Here is a 26,752-nt window from a genome sequence, read left to right on the forward strand (position 1 = left end):
CTATTTAGTAACGCGTCAATTTGGCGCGAGAGAGGTTGGTAGTGTTGTATTTCGAAGTGGTGCCCGAAAAGCGCGCGCAATTTATTATCGCATCGTAAATTAAATTTCAAAATACATGTAGACAAAGACATTACATACCAAATTTAAATATTTTTTTATATTTTATAAATTGGATTAAAATCCAGATTGTGTATCTTGTTATTTAAATTAAATTGTAGAAAATAAAATTCATTGTTCAGTGATACCTGTGCGTTTTATAAAATCTGTGATTACAAAACTGTTTTAACCCGGAAGAAAATGGAGTGACTATATTAGACAGGTAAATATACTAGATATAATAAAGTAAAGAAAAGGCGTGTTTTGAATGTGATATATGAGAGGAGGGCAGCCAAAAATAACATGTTATCTATTAAAATAACATCGCACACGACACTTGTAACTGAAGTGTACCATATTCGTTTATGATTTTCTTCAAAAGATTAAATAATGTACTTAGGTACTTAGTTACATTTGTGACGATTATAATACAATATTTCTTTCTATATATGACAGATTTTGTAGCAAAAATATAAGTATAAACTATTTTTGTGATCTACAAATTTAATATTGAATTATTGTATTGTAATAAACAGATCCACAAAAAGAAAACACTAAATCTGTCTATATAAGTACTACGTATAAGTTACTCTTAATTATGCAGTGCTATCCTACTAATGTTATAAATGCGAAAGTTTGTGAGGATGTTTGGTAGGTACCTACTCTTTCACGCAAAACCTACTGGACGGATTATTATGAAATTTAGTACATACACGAATATACCCTGGAATAACATAGGATATTTTTTATCCCGAAATTCCCACGGGAGCGAAGCCTCGTGGCACAGCTAGTTACGTATAAAAAATAAAATAAAAAACTGTTATTTGAGGCAAGTAAAACAAAACAAATGCTTTGCCCCAAGGTGATCGTAAAACATTATTTTAAAGGTTTATTCGTATGCTTCTTCAGCCAATCGTTGATTTGTGTGTATAGTTTGAGAAACAACTGAGTTAGTCTCCCATATGTCATATTTACATTGAAACAAATGTGATGATCTAACAAGCCGACAAACTTTGCACAAATGAATGCAATATTACGCATACGTCTTTAGTTTGAACTTTGTAAAATTCTCAATAATTTATAACGACATTTGTTAATAATATAATTAAAAACTAGGTATTTCCTGATTTTAAAATTGTTTTTAAAATTTGAATAGGTACACATTTAATTCTGTTCGTTTTCATCCATATTCCGTTATTTAACATATTGCGATGAAATTTGGCTGGTATTTAAAAAGCCTATGTATTATCATATTACATATTTTAACATAACATTTTATTTGTAGACAATAATACTACAAGATGGCAGAAGAGTGTTGATGTGCCAGTATGGCGGGCAGCGATGGCAGGATGGCCATGCGGTGGTGGTGGCGAGTGTTGTTGGTGGTCGCCTCCGTGGGCCAGGTCCACTCACAAGGTAACATTTATGGAAGATGTCTTTATTATTATTGTCCTTATTCCTTAGTTCACAATTTAATTTTTGCGTTTGTATTTCATAAATATATCTTACTCTTATAGATTATTTCAAAAAAGGGCTGTCTTAGTGCTAAATAAAGCATTATCTACAGTTTTCTACACTTCTTGAGGCATTGGCAATCAAAAATTTAATAAACCCCGACACCGAAGTTGCTGGCATCTGCTAGAAAAGATCTTTTGGCTTTCAAACGGCTGAACACACCTTTTCAGTTTGGAAAAGGTGTGTTCAGCCGTTTGAAAATACACTTATTAATTAAATTCTCTGTCAAATAAAAAAAAACTAGATCAAAATCCATTAAGATGCCATGGACAGCCATATAGATACACAGGCACGTTAAACTTATTTACCCCGTTTACTCCCCTCCTCTGGGGTTAATAAATTGCGATAAGGAATAATGATCTAGTGAAGGAATTTTTCTAATACTCATGTTTATATAATACTAGTTGCACCCTGGGGCTATGCTTTCGTGTCATTTTCTTGATAAATATATAAATATAGACTAGGTACAATTCCAAGTTATATTCTATGCGTTTACCAAATTTCATCGAAATCCATTCAGTAGATTTAGCGTGATTGAATAGCAAGCATACGTACATACTCACATTTTTCCACATTTAGTGGGATTTTAGTAGAACAGGATTTATTTTCTAGTACTCGATAGTTTAATTTAGATCTCGATCAATAAACATCACCAACTCATAGTGTTCCGACCAGTTTATTATACGGCCATATTTTGCATAAATAATTTGTCCCGCACCGCACAAGACACCGCCATTAGCAAAATGGATAGTTTGCATTAAACCTTGCAAGATACACTTGCTTATTCCCCATGGTCTTGCTTCATTGAATATAATTTTATGTAAAGGCTTTTGTGTAAAGGGACACAACGGAGGCTTCAGTTTAGTATGTTGGTGGGCCAACGGTGATAAATGTAACCAAGTTTTTAATAACCAGTGCATTTTTTACAGAACAAAATTAATTATAAATATGAGCTATTCCGCTATAATATATAACGTGATGGATGTAACTACATCATCTACCGATTTGCAAACTTACCCAACACGTTGCAAATGCAGTATTTTTTATATACATAGTACTTTACTATGATATTACAAGACATTACTATCCATCGCAACAGTATAATCACGATTAGAGAGTTGTCCACTACTAAATACAGTCAACATTAGGTGAAGTTACCCTGCTCGGACCTTTTGCTCGGGTAATAGAGGCGAATGTGTCATGATTTGAGTGGTTGATGTGTTTTTGACTGTACTTGGTATAATTTGGGTCCTTTGAAATCGGGCCGGCTTATCAAACTGGTTCGCAAATGGTTCCGTACAATTATCTCACTGGCTTTCTCCGAGCCATAATTGATATTATTAATTTAAATAGAATTGTTATGGAATATAATTTTATTTTAATATTGTTACATAAATAAATCGAGTAGTTTTGATGTAATAATGAATAAAAGTGAGTTTATGTAAAACTAAGTAAAAACCACAAAACAATGTAATATTTTAAGCCTAATAAATTACAGCCTTAAAAATTATCCTAATTAAGACCTAATAGCTATGGAAGAATGTATTTTATAGCGGCCTACCTTAGAGACTAAGCGGTGCTAGAGAAAATGAAATCAATTTAGACAAAAATTCACAATGAAAAGCGAAACTCAAGGAGCATTTTTGACGATTCGAGAATAGTTTTCTATTATGTAAATTTATTAACAGTTGAAAATATCTTTATTAATTAGGTTATGTCAGCAGTTTCCTAATTCAATTATAATTTTGAAAGCAATAAAAATAAAGTCGACACCGCGACTAGACGGATAGATCAAAAGCTTTATGCAGTCATTTGTAAGTGTCACAGGCACTTTATTGTGGCCTGGGCCCAGCTGTCGACCGTCTGATCCACTGATTAGATGACTGAAACGGAAGATATGGTCATATCTCATACTCTGTCTGTAACAGATGTTAGGAATTAACCATGGTATTAGTAGATGCTTAGAACGTAGTACCTACTAATTCCATGGAATTAATTCACTCGAAAATAAAGAAGACAGCTGTAATCAATATCGGTTCAGCGTATAGTTAAAGAACCGAGGTTATTTATTTTTATCGCCAGAGTAAGGATGCGAGGTGAAAACCTTGGATTTAGTAGGTACTCCGTACAAAGGAGAAAACATGGTGAAAACTTATAAGACAAACGCACCCGATCGTCATCTACTTGAAGCAATTGCCCGCCGATTCCCTGACATATGTTAGTTTTTTTAGAATTCCGTACTCAAATGGCAAAAGAGGGAGCCTTTACAGATACGTCATGGACCTGTACATCTTTTTTTTCTATATTATAAAATTTGTCGTTAATATAATTTTTACTAACATTGCACGTGGTTCGACACGCGTACTTAACCAGTTAATTAATTATATCAAAGTCTCCTAGTTTCTGTAGTCGAGCGAGTGCAATTCGGACACTTGTATTTCGGTGTTTTATGGGTCTATTATTCATTTCAGATATATCGGCGTGCTGTAGCAAAGCGGAGAGCACCTGTCGCAGTGTCTGCGAGAAGGTAATATTCTCGCTAATTGATACTCCTCTAGTTTTATGCATCGTTTCATTTCCTTTGCCTTCTCTTCTACAAAGGGCCGGATTGGGGGTAGGCTAGTCAGAATAGAGATTTAAAAATTTCCTCGAATCAGCAACTTTTAAGGTTTATATTTCTATTTTTATCGACAGTATTATGGATTGTTCACGGCCAATACAGTCGACCACATGTAAAGTTAGTTATAGCAACGAATTTGGTATGAATTTGGGTAATTTGATTTGACTGATGTTGATATAAATTAAGTACATTTATATCAACATCAGTCTGTTGGCAATACATTTTTGAAAGATTCGACAAAAAATAATTGCTTCGATTCGAAAAATAAATTCTTCATGGCCACTGGGTATAGAGGACCCAGCCCTGCCTCCAGAATAAGTATGAGTAAGAATAGTTAAGCGCTAACCGTTCTCTGTACCCAGCAATCTTGCGAATAAATGGCGTGAAATACCCTTTTAATTAAATTTGCTTATCTATAAACCAGAGTCTATAATTTTAATCGAACTAATAGTGTCGTAATTATAATCTAGATCAATTTGTAGATATGCTTAGTTAGAACATTTAATATTATACGGGAAATGTATTACGAAACTTTCATCTCATCTACCATCATTCGAATGTTCGGCGTGTCTAACAGTTGAACACAGTGAGTGTTAGAACACAGGAATATAGAGGTACGTAATCCCGAAATGAGGCGTGTCGAACATTCATAAGATTAACGTAGACTTCGAGCGGAATTTTAATCGCTTCAACAGCTTTTCCAATCAAACTTTTCAGTCGAAAGCTTAATTGACTAATTAAGCGAATTTATCGCTTCCCAAGTTCCGAAGTTATTTCCAGCGCCTTATTGAATATTTTTTTTACCAAACAAAGCTTCCTTTCATAGAATAGTCTTTGATGTATGGAGGAATAGATGTTGATAGACTAACAACGAATAGAGGCGGCGCACGGGCACGTACCTTCCTGTGATATTGAAATTATGTGGAGGAAATTATTCGTAGGAGTGCGTCGTCCTAATCAGGAATCACATCACATCACTCGGCGCTTCTTAGAACAGGTGATTCTAAAATTTTAAGTAACTTTTCGTTTCATCATGACGATGTTTAAATGTTAAATTAGTTTCAATGTACTAAGTATTAGATAATGTGAACATGAATGATTTTAATTTAATTATTCATTAAACAGTCTGTGCATAAATGTATAAATTATTGATTTGTTTCTATTAATCGCCAATAGAACATCTCAAGCTTTCACATACTTATTTGCTTTCGGTAATTTTTGAATGCTGATATTAAAAAGATTTTGTTAAAATCGTTATTTTAGAATTCCATATTTATGTAGCATTACATATACACATAATACATATAGTATATACGTACAATACATATACCTGTATCTATAAACCCTGTCAGGGCGTTAAATTAAAATCCAGGTTGAATTCTTCTTTAATCGTAGCTTCTCCAGCGAATGTATAAAATTAAAATAATAAAGCAACCAGTCACCACTGCTTAGGATATTAGTCTCGATGGGGGACGCATAACGCGCGCTTCCTCCCCGCGACACCGTCGGAATACAAGTGTGGACTGTGTCTTACATTACAATAAATTATGATTTATCGATATGCGTGACACCTTACAAAAATAAATAATGTTGTTATTATGCTGTTCCAAGTAAAACTGTTGTTGGAATATCTATCATTCGTTCTTATGAGAATTACGTGGATGACTGTTCTGATATTCTAATATTTACCTACGTCCGTATCACTATTGTGTTTCCATTTGTTTTCCTGCCTCACAACTGTGCGTCCTATTTTTTTGTGGTTTGATTAATCAATGTACAATATTCAACATTGTTTTCTATAACCACTATAATGTATTATTTTGTAAATAATTGTATGAAATAACTTTCTTGCATGCGACTTTATTATGTCGTTATGAAAAGTTAGCGTAAAGAAAAAATTGAAGATTTTTTTTTCTTATTCTTATGCCACCTTGGGTAAAATAATACACGACAATGATTACAGTTAATTGAAAACAGCCCTTATCCATCATTCTCGACGTTTCATCGGCGGGGGAGTCAATCTAAATAAAGTGGCTCGTTAAACCCACTATTAACCGTATTTAACCCTTGTAGTGTACATCCTTCTATAGATTAAGTGAATATTCGATCAAACATTTGTTTTTTAAACCATTACAAAATGGAACAATGGACGGAACATTTTCGCGCACGCCTGCGTTTATCTGCGTTTTGAAAAACTTCTGAAATAATTTAAACTTAGTAACTAATGTGTCATGATGCTTAGTAAAAAGTCTATAGAATACATACCTACTCTTATAAATGCAGACAAAATAATAAAATTCTTTCAGATTGTCATTTTGTGCGTCTTCATATTACATTGGATAAAACTTACTTAGATATGTATTAAAGTAATATAAAAGTCGTGCACCTTTCATCGATTACGTTTTATCATTACGCATAGCACTATACCTAGGTTTGAAATAATTGCCTACGTTACTCGTATATCCTGGATGACAGGGTGGCACAGCACTAGATAATGGTCAGTGGCGCCGCCGCCGTCAGCCGTATTACATGATAGGACGGGGGACGCTTGGACTTAATGATTGGTTTTCAATACTGCCTTTATTATTTCCTGAAATTAGTGATCGATATCTATCGCGTATTCGTTGAACAATGGCATGTGTTACTGAAAATTTTATTCAACTGATATGAGATTATTTAAGTACCTTGATATATCATAAATTGATAGATAGGTATCTATCAATTTATGATATATCATGAATAAAAGACGGCTAAATTTGTATTTGTGTATTTTTATCGTGTAGTATCAAGGGTACCTACAGATTTAACGGCAACTACGGGTTTATATTCTGGGATGCCGGAAACCGTGCGAAATGGAGAAGAAATAGTAGGAAAGCGGGCTCTGGGTTCCGACAATGCTTAGCGGCTATAAGGAAGGAACCGGGAAAACGCTCTGATGAGAGAGAGAGAATTTAATAGCAAGTACAACTTAACAGTTATGTAGACGGTCTAAAAATCTTCACTGTTTTATTTCAGTCCATAAAAATACTAGCCTATATTTTTATCAAGCTTGCAAATCAAGATAAACCTTATTGAGCTCATAAATTGCGAGAAATTCGTAAAGTCGCAGAGATGAGTTGTGAAAAATTACGTTATTACACAATATACTTTTTTCCGAGGTTTTAATTTCTCACGATTCTGTTTTCCGGTATGAATGATGTACCTTATGTACCTACTTATCCATACTACCTATGTACAATTTCAAGAAGATTGATTAAGTAGATAAAGCGTGAAGAGGCAACTAACTTACTATGGGATACAAATGGGACAGGATAGGATAGGTTAGCGAAAAAAATGTGCAGTTAGTGTTCTAACATTGCGTAAACACGTGTTTGTAATTGAAGCGATCTTTGTATAAAACTCGTGTAGGCCATCGATATTATTATTTATACTTTGCAGGCGAGTTTGTTTTTTAACACTATTTAATAAATCATGATTCTGGATGAGCAAAGAATATGTCCGCCAAAAATATATCTAAAAGGACTCATCAATGCTTGTAAGTGGTTAGATTGTAGGTTTGAGGAACTACTAGGAAATATTTACTAGTAGGAAATATTTGAGTTTCATTTTTTTTACTCTCATCATTATCTATTTCGATCCTCCGACTAGGATCCTCTAGCGGATCAAAGAACAATAGAGAAACGTTGATGAAGATGAAAATAATCATATAAATTATATTATACATATTATTATTATTTATACTTCCCACGACACATTGAATCATACACTCAATGCATAAAATATGACCATTATAAAAGTGCAGAAATCATAAATAATCTGTCTATGAAACAAAATATCAGAATTGAGTCGACGATATCCAAGTAGGAACTTTAGGAGGATATTGTAAATAGATATACTAACAGAAGCAAAAGCTCCACAGTCTACATATGCCAATATCTTTTATTTATTTAGTTCTGAAACGAGGTTAATATCTGTATGCCGCGTATAATCCCATGTGTATGTTTATTCGTGTAAATCGTAGCAACAACTCACGATTGATACAGAACGATGAATCAGATTTAGTTTTTTATACTATTCAAATTTATTATGTTATGTATGTTTTCTGTCAAATAATAAGTAGTGTTTAGGTAAGTATGATTTTATTTTTCGATTAATTTACTTTGAAAAGACTTCAACTGAACGATCAGTTAAGTAGGACATTTGAACCATAAAGATAAACCAAAAAATCTCTGAAACTGAGTACTAATATTTTTATTAGTGTAGATAGTCTGCACAAACCTACAATAATAATTATAAAGTGTAAGTTTGTGTGTAGAGGGTAATCTTCGGAACTACTCAACCGATTCCAAAATTATTACACCTGTAGGAAGCTCCATTATTCCTAAGTGAATAATTTTATTCTCATAGGAGCGAAGCCCCAGAACGCTGCTAGTTGATTATAAATCAATATTAATATATTAACTTCAAAAGATCTAATTCGCTGCAAGTCGTGGAAAAATATATTTTGATAGCAAAAGAAGCCACTAGCCACTTTGGGAGACCGCAAATAAATATATTTTTTATTACATACTATAATTACATCTGGGTTGGTTGGAGTATATATTTGTGGCGATAGATGACTGGTTCAAAGACACCGACTTCTTTGATGTTCAGATCGTGGAATGGCCAGGTTGTCTTTTGGCATACTTCGTAGCGCTAATTACAGAATATTATCTGTAAGTACTTACAAATAATCTATTTTTGAAAGTAGTTTAGTAGAACTATACCTGTCTGCACTCTGTCTGTTCTGCTGACAGAAATTGCTCAGATATGAGAAAGAGAGATAAAGGTATTTTTATTCCAATAGCTAAATATAGTTTATGCAGGGATGCTACTGAAAACCCAAGTAGACGAAGATAGTACAAATAATAAAAAAGATGAATGTAGATATCTACATTCGTCTTTTATATAGGCATATATATAGATCTCAGACAATCAACATAGCTCACTGACACATCTAACGGCGTGTTCTCTCATCAATAACTCAGAACGCAATAAAAATGTCACATCACTATCTCGTGTGGCTGTAATATTACGATCACGTACACTACGATGCAAAAATTGGAGACTCTTCAGCGTTCTGAATTTCCTAATTGTACACAACAACACTGCACATCTTATGATCGATAAACCATCCATTCCATACTATTATAAATTGGAAATCGACTGCTACGCATCCGTGTCGTACGCAACGGCTAGACCGATTTTGATGAAATATGTTACGGATAAGGCTAAGGATCGAAAGTTATACATGTTGTGTCGGTACCAGTCAGTAGAAATGTTTACCTGTAATCACCAAGTAATCTCAAAGAAGGCAATCAAGCTTGAAACAACAAACTGATCAAACTTATATGCGTTCACATTTTTGCCATACAGTGTAAATTAATAGCGTTAGCGAGTTGAACGCTTGACATATTCATTGGATGGACGTACCGATGTGGTCGGATAGTCGGACGGCAATCACGGACGTGGTCGAGAATTTGCTGGTTCAAGTCATTGGGAAAACTGGACTGTTTCAAATAGTCTGCCCTATTCCTCAAGTCTCAGCTTCTTTTGATTCTCTTTTGCAACCACAAATATGGCATATCTAAAAGGGGCACCCGTTTCGTTTCAACAATACATAATGCCATTGGTACCGGTTTTGGGCAAATCTATTGACATCCCAGCCTTTATTTGAAAGATCTGTTATGAACCCATTTATGTTCCCGGTGCAGCATGTATCGCCTCTATGTGGTCACTCCCTCAAAGCTTTGTTTAATGGACAATTTTTTTAGCGTCATCTTCAGCGTCACAGACATGCGACCCACCCATAGATAAAATAATTATATGGATCCACCTGATTGGAAGAGGTTATCGCAGCCCACCATAACACCAGATATGGCCATAATATGCTAACTGGGCGTTTTAAAATGACCAGTTTAGGTCAGTCTCTAGCCAGGTGTGATCTGGGATCCACGCGCGCTTTGGCATTGCGATCACGCGCCGACTTCAGTGGCGTTTACCCGACGAGCTGCACTGTGCATTGTAAATGTTACAATGTAGATATTTATTGTTTAAATCATGGGAAACTGTTTTTGCATTTGACTGCCTGGGTCATGCTTTTGGATTTAAACTGCCTGCTTTTATATGACGCATGTTTCGAAGTGTAGGGAATGCTGATGGTCTTGGGAATGGTTGTTGAGGTTCTAATGGACGTCTGGTTGTAATAGCAGGCCATGTGGCATCTGGTTTAGGGTGACATCATTACCCAATTTCTTACTTAATGTATATTTTATTCCTTAAGTTTCAGGAGTCTCCTAAGAAGGGGTGTAAGGATTTGAAAGTGCCTAATGTTACCAACTCAATGATTTAGTAAAGTAGGTTATTAATTTGGTAAGGTTCTTTGACTCGTCTTGAAACTTTGAGGTTGAAATTTTATTTGAAATCCTTACACCCCTTTTAGTTCTCAAAATAACTGAACACGTCTGTTTGCCTCCCAACCTGTCTGTTAAAATATCGTAATTCAAGAAGCGAAGTTACGCTTGTTGCATTCTTAGCTTAAAGTCGCGAAAACAAACACGGTTGGATTCAAAGCGAGTGAAAATAGACACATCTGAGGCCCTTTCATGTCGCCCCTCCCACGTCCATGACACTCGCTCTTGGCATATCTCGTTACAAGATAAATGTAGATATGGAGTTCGAAGATGGAGAGATAATTAACTATATTTTAGCCGCATTATTGAAATGCGGGGGATCATTCATTTATATGTATTATTATTTTATTATGCACTGCTCGTAGGTACACATATGCCTATGTGTAGGTATCCCTTTCAAAGATGGTTGATAGTTTTTTATGGTTGATAGGGTTCTGTAACTCGTTAATCCTCAAATAATTTTCAATTTTGACATGATTTTTACAATTACGGTGGTAGTTGTAAAAATCGTGTCAGGTGCCTTTATGTGACTTGAATGAAATCGACGCCAGTGGCTTGTGACTTTTGTATTTACGATACTCAAATTTATTATTTTAGCTAGAGTTTTCCAATTAGAATCAACGATTATTTGCTATTGCAACGAAGGATTTCTGAAGTGACAAGGTTGGCTTCCTCTTGAACGAAGCGGCTTGCGATACTCGAACTCGAACTACATGTTCACTTTTTGTCAACATAAAATACAGCTTTATTTGTGTCCTAAGCTGCATGTAGCCTAATGGCTACATGTGTACGCGTATGATGTGTGGAACATCGCAATCTCAAACGGTCGATGAAGTAGTTGTCCTGATTGATTTTAATTGGGAGCTTGTTTAAACTAGTTACGTTTAGGGTTATAACGTACGTACTTTTTTATGGTGAGCAAAACTTCTAAAAGTTATCTTGTTTGCTCAATTCCTGGGCCAGGAACCTCTTTAGAATTATTTTCTAACTACGGCTTAGGCTTTGTACGGTCTAATAATTATAAACTTGGAAAAAGATAGACAAAGATGGGGAACTACTTTGTTTTATACTACTCACATAGTGATGTGATTTCGGTAAAAAAAGTGAAAACGCGAAAACAGTGAACAGTATAGTGGAGCCAGTGGAGCGCCGAATTTTAAGCATATCAAATATCGCTTTGACGAAATTCATTATCTCAGGGGGAATAACAGAACTGATTACAATAGTCTGTCTCCACTGATGATGTAGTAGAGGTATGAATCCAGTTATTCATACAGTCATTTGTCTAACACAACTACGCTAAGGGTTTGAAAGATGAAGTTCGCTCCCGAGATCCCGATGATCCATAACCTGCATTGTTAGTTGTTACCGGCTGCCTCGTCAATATCCAAACTGTTGGACAACTGTATGCCTTACTAAACTACGTCACAGTATCAACCACCAGTATCAGAGGTAGGTAGATTAGGGTGTGGTTAGCGGGATTTTCCAGGGGGAGGGGAGGTGAGAATTTCTTCAGCTCGTTAATCACCGGCTGTCACCGCACCCATGAAGACGTTCCGGCCAAACTTTATTGCTCCACTAAGTTAGTGAAGAAGACGCGTCTCGTTGCGAACGGCCGTGAACTAAAATAAGACTTCACAAAATTTCTATGAAGCGCTTTACCTTGCGTAGATATTTATTTTCAATGTCATGACATTTAGGGCGTTACTTATAGGTTGGCTTTGGTTGGTTTAGCTTGTGGTTCCTGGAATAAGACAACTTCATATCTTAACGTGAATTTCGTATCAGGCCTAGCTACCTGCTTTTCACACTCTGAAACGAGCTTGGATGGAATAGTTCTCTCATTTTGCATCGGTTACATAGTCTATACTTTCGAGGATAATGGTATACCACATACACCGTTTAGAAATAGACCTTTATCCTAATATTTTAATAGTAATGTTTAAAGGGCAATAGCTCGCTGTCCGAACGAATACACTGCACCTGTCCAGCTGCTCGCGCGTCGCATACATCATCCCGCGCATGACATGTCGCGACAAATTCCCAAGATCAAAGGCAGCTGGCGACTTGATCCCATCCTTTGATTAGACCCACTGTGCTATTTCTACAGTTTCTTTAAACCTTTATCTCTCGTTTAGGGTGTTCAAGTAGCGCCTGTCTTTAGACATATCACTAATTATAGATAATCAAAGAAAACAACTTTAAACTTAACCCTTAAAGAATTGCCCCAAACAATTTAGTAAATAATATTTTTAATTTCCTTCAAAGAAATAGTTGGATGATAATTTTCATGCAAGGATGTTCAGCTTGACAGTCAAGCATCAAATCACAATCCTATCGTGTCGGAGAATGTCCACGGTCGGTTTCAGCGCAATAATTACTAGCGGTTCTCGGCGGACTATTTAGGGATGTGCATCGTTGTTTTATTGCGAATCTGTGGTTGTTCTGTCAACCCGCCTTTGTGTTTTAATTAGAGCAATGGGCTTCATTAGCGGACGCTAGAATTGCTTTCGCGAGTGAATAGCTCTATAAGTGACTCCTTTTTCACTTACATGGTTTAATTTAGTTATTAATATTTTGTTAAGATAATCAGAATTGGATTAATTTCTGTAAATATTGATGTCCGATTTTAAAGATTTTGATTTTATATTTTATCTAAACAACTATTAGTAAAACTCGATCCTTCATTGATCCTAGTCCGTCATTGTACCTAATTGTTTTTTTGCTTCTTCAGCAACAAAAAACTGCTTCACTTACACCTCTAGGTAAGTTAGTGCATTTAGAGTTTAGGTTATATAATATTTTTGACTAACAATTTTTATACTATCTCGAATTTGTAGTTTTAAATATTACTGAATATAAAAATGTGTAGATACGCACGTCGCACTTAGAATAAATGAAATGCATCAAAGAGCAGTTAAATTTTATTGCGGTCACTATTATCGTTATGGCTATACCTATGTAGAACGTTGGGTGCGTGTGCGTAATCCTAATAGATTCATTGTTTTCCCTGAAGTTCGTGATGGGTCTATTTTTTGGTGGAAGCTTCCTGCCATCTTGACATGTCAGATTATGGTTTGCAGATTGTTATCATGTCATGTATACTTATCTTTACGACGACTGACAATGCTTCCATAATGATGGTTGTAAAATGGTTTAAAAAAGTTATTTTTAAACCTTGAATCAACTAGAGGGATTTTAAGTTAGTAGAGTGTGTTAGATTTTTTACTTTATAACTGCATCGTAGCTGTATTATTATGATATCCCACTTTGTTTGTTTAAGTAATTTTGAAGATTTACGACAATAATGTTTTTATTTCTAATGCAGCAGCACCAGTAATTATAGCTGCATTAGAAAGAAAAACATTATTATGATTAAACATATTTATAAAAGTAATATCTAAAAGTTTACAAACTTTATGGTCTTTTCTAAGCTAAATGCATAATGCATCACCATGCGCTAGACACGCGGTAGGTATTCGAATGCTATTCATCATAACGTGGATGCCGTCCACGTTCGCAGGACGTGTGAACTGTCATGGCGTCATACTGCGGCATGATGTCAACAACTTCCGATATATTCATACTTTACTGCTTTGCCATAAGACCACCAAAGTAAATGTATCTACCCTGAGGACCTTGGCAGTAGGGGCCTGTGCCCTGGGGTCGTCTTGGGCGCAAAATGTGGTAGTTATACAGGCGTTTGTTGTTTTTTTATATTATACTATGAATTTTTACGGTAACAAGTAAAAAGTTGTACTTATCTATTTCTAGATTGAACATAAGGTATTTCCATCTGTGCTGTGCCAAATTATGAGTTAAAACACAGTTTCTCTCGGTCCTTGATGCATGTACGATTCAAAAATATGAATCTCAAAACCTGGACTAGTACATAGAAACCAATTCAACAATTAAATAAGAAGAGCATATGTTACACAATTGACAAAGTGACATGAAAGTCCCCATGAGAGCCTAGACATTTTTTATTTATTTATTTAACAATATAATATAGGCATAGCACAGAACATAAAGGAAAACCATTGTAAACCACTGAGGCCACCGGCCCAAAGTCCATAATCCTTTGATAGCAGATTGAAATCGTCATTTGCAAATAGTCGGCGTGCATTGAATAATAAGCGCCGAGTTTGAATGCAACGAATGAATAAAAATATCCGATTATTTCGGGCCTATCAGTCCCCTACATTAATAAATAATAAGCTCGCTTCTAAGCAATATGATAAAGTTGACTTGATTAGTTTTGAACGTTATTTACTTTGACAATAAGTTACTATTTGAATATTAAAATAACTAGTTGTTTCGTTTCTAATGTTACTAAATACCTAGTTAATCAAATGTCTGTTAGTCCAAGTTACTGATAATCTAGATTTCAGGCCAAATTAATTTGTCTTAGGGCAAACTGATTGACTGGGCGTGGTAGGATAAACTAGTGTGTACTACACTACATAGTTGGTTAAATTTGAGTAGGTATACTTACTAATCTATGAGAAGATAATGGATTGATTCCAGCAAAAAATTAACAAGATTATCTTGCAAAATTATTAACAGGATTACCAGAAGTGGGTACTTCAGATAATCTTTTGATAGGTTAGTAAGTACACTCTATTTTAACTACCTATGTCGCGATCATTGTGGTACACGACTACTGAGTGAGTCACTCCTGACGAAATTAACTCTTAACAGGAAGATAAATTCATCGTGTCTTGCCAAGACAATCCGGACACCGAATGGTCAACGCTCTTTATATTTTTCTACGGAAATAATTATCGCTTTAAGTGAAGGATTGGTAACGAACTGTTATTGTTTATTACGAGATTTTTGGGTAGCTTCACTGATGTCGTTTGAATGAGTGACTTTATTTATTTATCTATAGTAATTATTTAACGTTATAAAAATGGCATTACATAAAAGGTTACTTGTAACAGGTCTTTGCCATTAATGTAGATTAAGAAATCTAATTACTAAAACAATATAAAAAAGTAAGTGTAGGTACTTGCCAAATTTTGCCATTGAGTTTAGAGAATAACTCAAAATAAATTCATTTGTCCCTACCAAGAAGGAACACTGGTAGGGGCCAGCGAAACAGCGTAACTAAACCTCATTAAACAGTATACCATATGCAGAGTGCTGTTGTTGCTTCTACGCATCTGCGCACCAAATAATGTGAATATTACGTGTTTACTACATTAAATAACAGATTATCAATCACACATCACATAATATACATCACACAATATTCTGTACTAAAGAAATACTCTCCGGGTAAAACAAAGACTAACTACAATGAAATTAAAATGATTGAAAGCCTTTTTCAATTCGTAGCATGCATTTTAAGTGACACGCTGAAAATCGATGTCAATCGCAGAACAATAAGCTAAGAAGGTGTTGTGGACTTACGATACCCTGATTTGTATACAATGATCATTGTTCCCATTCAGAGCTAATCGACGATATAACCTTAAAAATAAATAAAGACACGTGCAACTAAGGACCAACTTTTTACAAGTTCCTAAGTTACAACCTAGATCGTTCCCACAGATCTTTCCACAATTTTTTCACGGCCCGAGTTGTTTCTATTTGAGTAAAAAAGAATGGGCTATGTTTGCGTTGTAAAACGCATTACATTTTAATTTGGTTAGGTGACAGAAACACTGGCACAGTAACTATGGCATATTACGTATTTATAATATTGTTCTGAAGTCATAAAAGACAAGAATATCATAGGATACTTTTTACGTCCATCAAACTTTGAAATAATTTCACTTCATTCTTCATAAAATCTGTAAGTAAAAAGATGCTCCGTCTTTGATTTTTACTTTAACTAGATGGTGCAGGGTGATCTTATTCCGCGGACACCTCGACACACAATGGTCCGACGATTGTTGCAAGTCAAATGCAGAATTCAATAATGTTTCAAGATTATTTTACGCACATGTAGGTACTTAATTTTGTCCATTCGTTTCGGTCGCATTTTCTTCCGATTGAAAGAAAATCATTTTCAGTATATAGCCACATTTGCTTTGTACTTACTATAGGATAAGAAGAAGCGGAAGATAACTGAAGTGACACATTAGTTAGATATTGTCTTGTCTGCTAATATCGAATGAAATTGAAGGTGGCTGATAATAAGTTAACCAAATTTCTTTTGAAATTTTATGTTATTGCTATTTACGAATAGGACAACGCGTATGAAAATTGCTTAGGACTACTTATTAAGATTCTCATGTTAAGATTTATTTATGGTCAAAGTTCACAGAAACAAACAATTGTCCTGCTGACGTGTACAATAAACTTGCCTTTACAAGTTTTGAGCTATAAATACATGAATATATGAAAATCTTAACACATTACATTATTTTTAAGTGTTTCTGATTTCTCCCGTCGACACCGTCTGTCTATGTATGTAGAGCACGAGATAACCCTGTCACTTGGTGATAACAGGAGAATATTTATTATGACTGATTATGACTGTATGCTGCTCTCGTAATCATTCAGAGAGCATGATAAATTGATGGAGAATACACACGTAACATTTTAAATTAAAACGACAAAGTGGCACCTAATGAGTTTTAACATTATATGTGGGTATTTTTTTTTGTACGGCCGAAGTTCGACTAGGCCTTTGGCCATAATTTTACCTTTGGCCAATCTTTCGGCTTTGACTTAAAGACAAAGCATTTTTTCACCAATTAGACCTACACATGCAAATTTTCACGTCCATTTTACATCATACTTACTTTAAGTATTTCTCAAAAAGCTGCAAGAAAAACCACTCGTAGCTTTTTGAGAATTACTTAAAGTATTTGTCAAAAGCTACAAGCTACAGCATTTCGGAACGACAACTAAGTACCTATTGAAAAAAAATGCCGAAAGAAACTCATTTACAGCAACAGCTAGGCTGAAAGAGCTTACCATTATTATTATTATTTTTAAAGTAGTAGTTACAACGAAGTAACTACGTAAACTAAGCTGGTCAAAAAGTAGGTAAGTATACCAAATAAGACGTGATTGTGAAACACGAAAATAAGCTTTCGGTGAAATGGGACAATACCCCGACTTTTTGCATTGTAAGTCAATAATCATTTTGGTGTTTCGCATTCACAGAATATCTCTCGTTATACCTATTCGTATTCATACAAATTTAACTAATTTTATACCACTTCAGTAATCTACTTAATTGACATGAAATTCAGTCTCGGCCGTATCAGTTCTGGGAATCTAACATTTGTCCTCTTCATAAATTAAGCAGTTACATGAAAACGTAAAAACAGATTCGGTGTTAGTGTAATTAGATATTTTAAAAGCGACGGCGATGGCCGATGTGGCTGTGGCAATTAATTTCATTAGGCGGCTCTAATGCCCCCATAATATTGTGAACATGTGTTTATTTCGATCACCATACTTGCTGTATACAAATAGCAGAATAAAGAGATGCATATCTCCTATCTCACTACATAAATTAAAGAATTGAATAAAGAACAATCATACTAGTAATTAAGCTGTTAATGTTGTATAGAAAGTACAACATTAACAGCACCTTTATTAACAGCAACCTGGTCTTTCAAGTGGGAAGAAATAAATCTTTGCTACTACGGAACAGTATCAGTACACATGTTCTAAACTCAACGTAAAAGAAAATTGGCCATGAAATTTGTGCCTCGTGTGAGCTCAATATCTGTGATGTTGATATTTTACACTTGTTGCGTAAGTGTCAGTTTGTGGCTTTATTAACCAGCAGGATCTTTGGTGGGCTTGATTGGATCTTTTTATTTATCTTAGACCTACCGAAGTCATATCATGTAAAACAATTACCGAATTCTGGACATTTCATCGTCCGTAATAAATTGATTTCGAGAGAGAAGCTCACTCACTCTCTGAGTGAGTGAGCGAGAGAGAGAGTTCTTTTTCCGTCTTCATTCCGCACCGTTGTGCGCATCCCTAGTTGTCAGACTACTTGCACCAATTTCTGTGATTTGCACGCATATCATCATTTTGAGTGATAAACATCTAATAAATAGATAAAGAACGTAGTACTGTATTCCCGCGTCCATTTATAATTACGACCTAAGTAATAGATTGTATTGTTGTTTCAGATGTCGAGAATATCATCCGACTCCAGCATGCGAGAGGACCGGATACAAAACATTTACAAGTTCTGTCCACCTCAGTCGGTGGGTCATCACATATTTCTTTTATCTATGTCAACACCTAATATTGTTACTTAGCGAGCTTTATTAGCTCAAAACATGTTCGTTATGACAGAGAACCTATTTCTCAATAGGTTGGTAATTACAGGTAAACAAAAGAAACCTAAGATAGAGATTCTGTATGACATTTTTAGCGCTGGTAACAACAAAACAATCTTTACCTGAAACTTAAAGTCTAAAACTTTAAGTTTCAGGTAAAGATTTTTTTTTTTGGAATCGGCGAATAGAGATCGCAAAGTAAAGAGGAAGCCCGTTAACATAATTAAGTACCTAGGTACTTCGTTAGAAAAAGTGCCGCTTTTATTAATTTAATCAGTCCTAGTTAATTTAATGAAGTATAAGTCAGACGCGTTTCCAGTTCTAAATGTAATTAACAGAATAAAATGAATCATAAATTTGTTGTTTTCCTGTGAGTCGGTTAACGAGTGGGCTATGGAAATGGAGATATCTATTCTGTCTAATAACTTTGTTCAGACCATTGAATATTTGGGAATAAATGTTCATTCACCATCAATAAACCGCCTATTGGTATTGTAATGTAATTGGGGTAAAGTTAAGCCATCAAATGGACGTAACCGACGTGTCAGGTTACATTGGTAATTGCTGGCATTCCATCACTGCGTAGGATGCGTACGCTACGCTATGTACCTACGCTATATTGTCCTCTAAACTCTAGAAACATTACCAAGATGAAAGCTAGGTTTATATATAAATCGGGACTGAAAGACTGCACTGACTCACGGTTCAACCAGCTGGCTTTCAAAATCTTAACGATGAAGATAAAAGTTTCACCGATTGCTTATAAAGTATCTGATAGTCTATATATGTAACATATCGAACAAAGAGCAATTATAAGAATTGGTTCACAAGTGTTGGATAAGGCTAATGGATATTTTATCAGAAGGGGGTGAATTAAGCCTGTATTATTTCTGAAAAAAAAAAGCTTGGTTTTAGATATTTCAGCAAGACAGGATGTTAGCCCGTCGCTGTAGTAAATTTTCGTATAGTTACGTATGGAGTCTCACCTTAGGTAATGAGAGCATACAAAAGATTTTAAAAGACGTTCGATGTAATAATATACTCTCCCGTTTTTTACAGATTGAGTTTTGGATCTGCATGAACCATACAATTCAAGGTAAGCAGGAGTATCTTTTGATGAGAATAAAATCCAGAGCGATTTTGCTTCTTCAGTGTTTATTCATTAGCTAGAAAGTACAAATAAATTAGAATCTACAGATTTAAAAGATGCAGTTATGTGGCTAATGCATGGGTAATATATTAACATCTATAAAGATGTAATAAAAGTAATTCCCTTTAAAATTTTCTTTCAGAAATAGTAACTGGGTTAGGGTGGTGGGGGAAAGGATGCTGTCAAATCGGCACGTCAACAGCATGCCGACATGCCTGTGCGACGGCTAAGGACGCCAGTCCTTTGAGAGAGGCCTGCAGGCAGTCTGATGAAATTGCCTTGTTTGACTGCGTGCAGAGCCAGGAGAAGGCGCAATCTTGCTGCTGTAAGTGACAAAACTACTACTCTTGCTTCAGGCCTGTGAGAGAATCCTGCAGATAATCTGACGAAATCGATGACGTTGTGAGATAACAGTGCATGAAATCAAGTTTGGAACATACGAATATAAACTTAACAGAAAAAGTTGCCTAATAAGATAAAACTAAAAATATTTCATATTTCCAAAAATAATGTACTAAACAGGAATAACGATAAGGTCCTTATTTCACAGCTCAAGCTGATTCTCTGAATTGTTTCGACGCGTGTCAGAAAGTGCTTTGGCGCGTGGGACAAGCCCGAGTTGACGTTGGCGCGAAGGAGAGAGCCGTGGAGGCCTGCGAGAGAAGCCCTGAGTTATTGCGGTGTTTGGATAACATGACCGCGCCTACTGAGCAGATTGATGCTTCTAAATGTAAACCATTCTGATTTCTAAATGATTTGGGAAATTAAAGCAGTCAGATAACCTAGAATAATAGAATAATATTAATAAAATATAATAATATTATATTGTTAGCTTCACGGGCAATATATATATATAAGTTGATCAATATTCTTTGATCAACTTATAAAAAAATATATACCTCATTTATGGGTACTTTAAAAACATTTATTTTTACCATTATCCCACCTTTGTGGGATTTTTTTCAATTGAAATGGCATATAAGCATTAAAGAAAGAAGCCAAATGCAAATCTAAATTCACTGAATCACTTTATAGATTTACCATGTTGTTCGGAGACATCGAACTCTGAATGCAAGTCAGCGTGCACGACAGTGCTACGGCGCACGAATGACGACATGGAGATAGCTGAGGTGTTGCAACAGAAATGTGGGCAACCTTCACTCCACAACCACAAGAACAATGATGCTTTTTGGCAGTGTTTTCTTATGAAGGACGACCCACCGAATACCATTGATAAATTGCCGCATGCTGCTGATAAACTTCATTGTTGTAAAAAGGTATTGGTATATTTTTTGTTTCTAAAGCTATCTTATTGTCATGGAACCATATAAGGTCAACACGGAGCCGACAAAATTATCAAAATGACATTACAATCTTTCACAATTGCTTTTCTCTTGCAGGCGGTCACAATAAATTGTCGCAACCTATGCTTAGATGCATTCAATGTTGATGTGGGAATGCAGAAGTGGAAGAAATTTGATGCAGAGTGTCTGGCCGAGCCACAGGAGGTTGTTCTTGCGGAGTGCATTGAAGAAAGTACGTACATACATAGAGCATTAAAAGATAGGTTTGAGCTGAAGAAGTAATAAAAGCCTTAGATCGAAATATCACTATAATAAAATTTCTTGAAAATTAAAATGAGTTAAGGTTTAAAGTTTGTTGTTTTATTTGTTTTTATGCCTTACTCACGTTTATATAAATGATGTTTTTGTGCTTTCAGTCGAATTTCCGTGCTCCCTGGGATGCAGTGGCATGACATATTGCAGTCATCTGAACAATCATAACAGCAACTTCTTCAGGTTTTGCTCCACTTCAGCCGACTTCAACTCTCACTTGGAAGTCGCTAGTCAAAGATCTAGTGGGTATGTTGATGTATCAAATCATTAAGATTAAATTATCAAATATTTGTTAGTCCTTTCGGTATATATAAATATTACCCTTTTTATATTTAGATTTGTGACCGTGTCGGGGTATAAATTGATGTTGAAGCAGAATACGACACAGCTATCTTCAGACTTGTGGAAGACGGTCAGCTGCGCGCTCAATGTGAAGCCATGTACGCCAAGGGTAACACAATAATTCTTTGCAATAACAAAACGCTTTGGGGCAATCGTTTTTACCAACTCAGTTTAAAATTAACGACCTTTGTATCTACAGACCGGATTGCTAAATCGGATCGTTCATGGGTTCGGTCAGGTCAAGATGAAAAATGATCTTTTTCAGATTGATCTAATCTAGTTCTCTCTGATATTTATATACTAATAATAATATCTGGTATCGTACCTGCCATGATTTATCTCTAACTAGCGGCCCGACCCGGCTTTGCTCTGGTAAAAATATAATAAATTTTGCATCTACCTTATTTATTATTTATTCATTCATTACATTAATTTATCATAACTAACTCGGGAATCACACTATCCGTTGGGCAAAATCGCAAAAAAATGCATGCAGTGTTTGAGTTTATCGCGAACAGACAGACGCAGCAGCGAAGTTTGTTTTATAATATGTATGGATAATGAGTGTGATTGGTCGTCACCGGAGCGGTACTCGTATTGCAGGGCCTGAGCAGCCTGGTGTGCCTGGAGGAGTGCGTGCGGCTGGTGGCGGGCAGCGTGGAGTGGGCGCGCGCGCCGGCCGCGCTGTCGGCGCGCGCGCTGTGCTCGCGTCTCGCGCCGCGCGACCCGCGCGCGCCCTGTGTGCCGCTCGCCGCCTACACCGCGCCCAGTCAGTACTCACTCATCGATACCACTATGCTGTCATCTCGAAGCGAATATTATTTATTTTTTGACGTGACAACGTCTTAAATTAGGTTGCGGCTGGGAGTCACTTATGAAAAAGTGTAACGCCCGGTAACGTTACGATGAGTCACCGAACGAGAGAGAGGCCCGCCGAATGCCTTGCGTCTCTCTCCCACTCAACTATGATCGGTCTGCCGCGCGCGTAAAAAGACGTTGTCACGTAAAATCTTCGCCCGTAAAACCGACTTTACAGGCAACCATTTTTATTGGTTGTCGAGTGATATTTTGTGTGTCTTACGTGATTCTAAGTTATTCGGATAAATAATTATTTATTATTATGTCAAACTCTCTTGCTCATCATCGTATGCTCAGGTTTCGTTCGGAGCTATGACACCGCGAATTTAGAATAAAAAATAACTTAAATATTTTAAAGGTTTGGCTATAATTTTACACTGCTTGACGTCAATTCCATAGGAATACTACTGTTGATTTTCTACGCTATGTGTCTCTCAGTCGACATTCTCAGTAGTGATCCTTTTCTAGGACTAAAGCGTATCCATATCCACGTATTTAAACAATTCTAAAGCTACGAAAGTCTTGATAATGCCCATCTCTAAGGTTCACCGTTCATGATACAAAATTTTCTGATGTCACTATTTACCCATTTTATCCAGGTACTGAAGCCCCTTTGCTGACAGCTCGCGAGATGGTAACGTCGCCATGCAGCAAGCAGTCTTGTCCCGCGGGCCAGATGTGTGTGGTTGATAGAAACTGTGGCCCTGAGGAGCACTGCCGAAGGTTTAGCTGCGTTGATGGCTGTCGATTAGGTAACGAGAAATTCTATTATCGTATAAAGTACTTATAAAAAATGTTAGCTCCAACTAACTGCCACTGAATACAAAGAAAATTTATCAAACAAGTTTGCTTTTTATTAACATTATGCTATTATTTCTGATTTCCAGGAGACCGAACTGACTACGTTGTTCCCATCGGATCTTATGTCAGGGTTCCTTCGCCGGGGCCAGCGCAGAAGGACTGCTACAAGATCTGTCGCTGCACCAACAAGGGGCTGGGTGATTGTCAACCACTGCCGTGTGTGGCTATGGATGATTGCAGACTGCATGATAAGGTGGTTAAGCAAGGTCAGTGCAGTGGTGCTATCATTGAAAAATCCTATGGGTTTTTCTTCATAGTTCAATGTTTTAAAATATATGACAAGAGTTGGGATGGGACCATTCTTACTCGAGGATTGGGGATATCTTTTTAAAGGTTTTTGACATAACATTCATTCGACTTTGCAGCATGCTATACAGTGTATTACGATACGTCTTCATCCTTTGAGTCGCGAAACTCCACAAATGATTCTAGAAAGGAAATGGAAATTTGGGTCCAGGTTTTCATGTCTGATGATGATTCACTGATTATTTTCAGGAGAGAAATACTACTTGGAGTGCAACCAGTGCGCGTGCGTGTTCGGCGAGCGCGTGTGCGCGCGGCGCGCGTGTTCCGCCTCCCCCGCGCCCCCACCCGCCCGCTTGCCCTGCGCCTGCCCCCCGCACCACATGCCCGTGCGCGCCCGCCACACGCTGTATCCTAATCTATGTCTCGCCAAGTGAGTTTGTAGTAATGTCCTTATTGAACATTATCTTTATTATTGATCAATTGGTATACCTATATAAATGAATTTATTTATTTTTCAGACAATGTACAATTCTTATAATTTAGTATTATTTTCAATTATATGATGTCAAATCAGTTGCCATGGGGCTTGATAGAATCATGATATTTTGCGATTTGCCATCTGTCCGACTGGTCTAGGTACTGTAGTGCTACCATAATGCCACTTATAATGTATTGTTTGTTATGTCATAATGGTATTACCTTTTCCAGATGCGCGGGGGCAACAGACGCGGAGATAGAGTTCGGTTCGCGAGCAGAATGCTCGGACGCGTCATGCTCGCGGCGACTCGCGTGTCTGCCGCGACCGAACGTGTGTCTCTCGCGGCTGCAGACCTCGTGTCCGCAACATGTTTGTGGTGAGTTTCTTGTTCTAATCGTCATAGCCTTTTCAATGTTTTCTATTGGAACCGACCACGCTCAACGGAAGCAACCAGGCACACGCTCAGATAAGGAGTGAGTTACAATGTTTGGTTTGGTTGCAGTGAACACAAGCGAGTGCTCCCGACAGCCGCCGCGGCCGGTGTGCGGCGCGGACGGGCGCTCGCGCGCGAGCCCGTGCGCGCTGTTGGCCGGCGGCGCGCGTCTCGCCTACTGGGGGCCTTGTCTCGCGAGGTGCGACGCGGTGAGTCACTCACTCATATCTTCGCCACTTTCTTCTTATTGACCTTACCTATGTGGGGTCGGCACAGTATTTAATGTTATGTACGTTAACTCCTTCCATTTAACTTGCCACCGAGGCAATCTTTTCGACTCGAGCTTCTTCTTCTTTTGTAACTCTGTCACATGTCATTTCGCTCAAAAGACGATGTGTAATATTATTATTTGTGCACATAATGTCCGCTATAATAATACGTGTGGTACCTACATAAGCGAATAGGAACACTCTATATCCTCTCGTAAATGCCATACGAGGAATAAATAGTTGATAGCCAATAAATGCATGTCTAGTGGTTTGACGGTAGTAAATTTTATTTTTACGCGGGGATTCGTTCCTTTATAATCGGGATTGAAATGGGGAATACGCGATGAGAGATTTTTAGATACAAAATTTAACTTCTACGTTTATGAACGGCATAGATCCTTCAAATAAAATGTGGGAGCCAAAACTCCCCATAGCTTCTCCGACGCGACAAAAATAACGTATTATGTAAGTTTATTTAAGGGTTGTTTTGAGTCGTTTTTCCAATTTTCTATTTTTTTATTACAGGCTGGCATAGTTTGTGGTGTCAACGGTGTGACGTACATATCAGAATGCGCAGCGTGGGCGGAGTTTGTCACCATGGACTACAAGGGGCCGTGCTTAGCTGTAGGGCTCATATCCGATGCCATGGAACAAAAATGCACAATTGACAGAATCCTTTGTCCACCGTTGAAGAAAGAAGGTTGCAAAGGTTTCACTGCTCCAGGTGCTTGCTGTCCAAAATGCGGAGGAGCAGTCAGAATCTTATATTCTAAGAAACAAATAGACAGAGCCTTATACGGCACGAATATTTCTGCATCGGCTATAAATCTACACAATATACTAAAAGCGCTAGAAAGACACGTGACAATAGCCGAGTGCGCTCTTAGAGGATATTTGACAATAGAAACAGAAATATTCATAAGTGTGGAGACTTTATTACAAGACCCGACTGATTTACAGTTGCACATCTGTGTGTTAGAAGCTGAAAAATTGGCTGATATGATTAATAAGGAGAGTGTTGTGATGTCAATAGATTTAGGTTTAAGTGCTCTTTCGTATGCTATACCAGTGCATACATATCCTAACAGTGGAGTGACCGGAGCATTGTCTATTACTTTAACTTTGTTTTCGTACTTAATAGTTTATGTTCTCAGATAAAAGTAAGGAAATCAATTTTGTGTTTAAGATAGATAAGATATATTATGTAAAATGTAAATACAAGAACTTAATAATGATTACCAAATAGGTGCCTAGTAGTGCCATTATGCAAATGTATCCAAATTGATTTGCGTGGAACTAAGAATTGATTGTGAGTTCAATGTGCCATGTCATTTAAGTCCCAGTGTCATAATTATTTAGCTTCTCATGTATTAATAATACTTATTGACTGATAATGAGCTATACAGAATAATTTTAAAAAAAGACAAGTAGTCTGATTACCAAATGATAATAATAGAATAATTTGTTAAATGTATTGTTGATTTAAATATTTTAAGTTTTATACAAAAGGAAATATATGTACATTACGGGCTAAGAGCTGAGTTTATCAAAA

General features: G+C 36.5%; 1 protein-coding gene across 1 annotated transcript; it reads left to right on the top strand.

The window, feature by feature from the left end:
* Positions 1-26,751, top strand: Reck (Reversion-inducing-cysteine-rich protein with kazal motifs). The gene is made up of 18 exons (XM_053754561.2): positions 1-319; positions 1,382-1,512; positions 4,083-4,138; positions 18,795-18,872; positions 20,007-20,043; positions 20,240-20,422; positions 20,648-20,827; positions 21,133-21,374; positions 21,498-21,633; positions 21,818-21,959; positions 22,050-22,164; positions 22,659-22,824; positions 23,513-23,665; positions 23,801-23,980; positions 24,270-24,450; positions 24,729-24,874; positions 25,001-25,140; positions 25,726-26,751. Exons 2-18 carry the CDS (start codon positions 1,425-1,427, stop codon positions 26,356-26,358), a joined length of 2,856 nt encoding a protein of 951 aa, XP_053610536.1. The 5' UTR covers positions 1-319; positions 1,382-1,424; the 3' UTR covers positions 26,359-26,751.
* Position 26,752: the final 1 nt, after the last annotated feature.

Source organism: Plodia interpunctella, chromosome 14 (assembly GCF_027563975.2).
Source record: "Plodia interpunctella isolate USDA-ARS_2022_Savannah chromosome 14, ilPloInte3.2, whole genome shotgun sequence".
NCBI lineage: Eukaryota > Metazoa > Arthropoda > Insecta > Lepidoptera > Pyralidae > Plodia > Plodia interpunctella.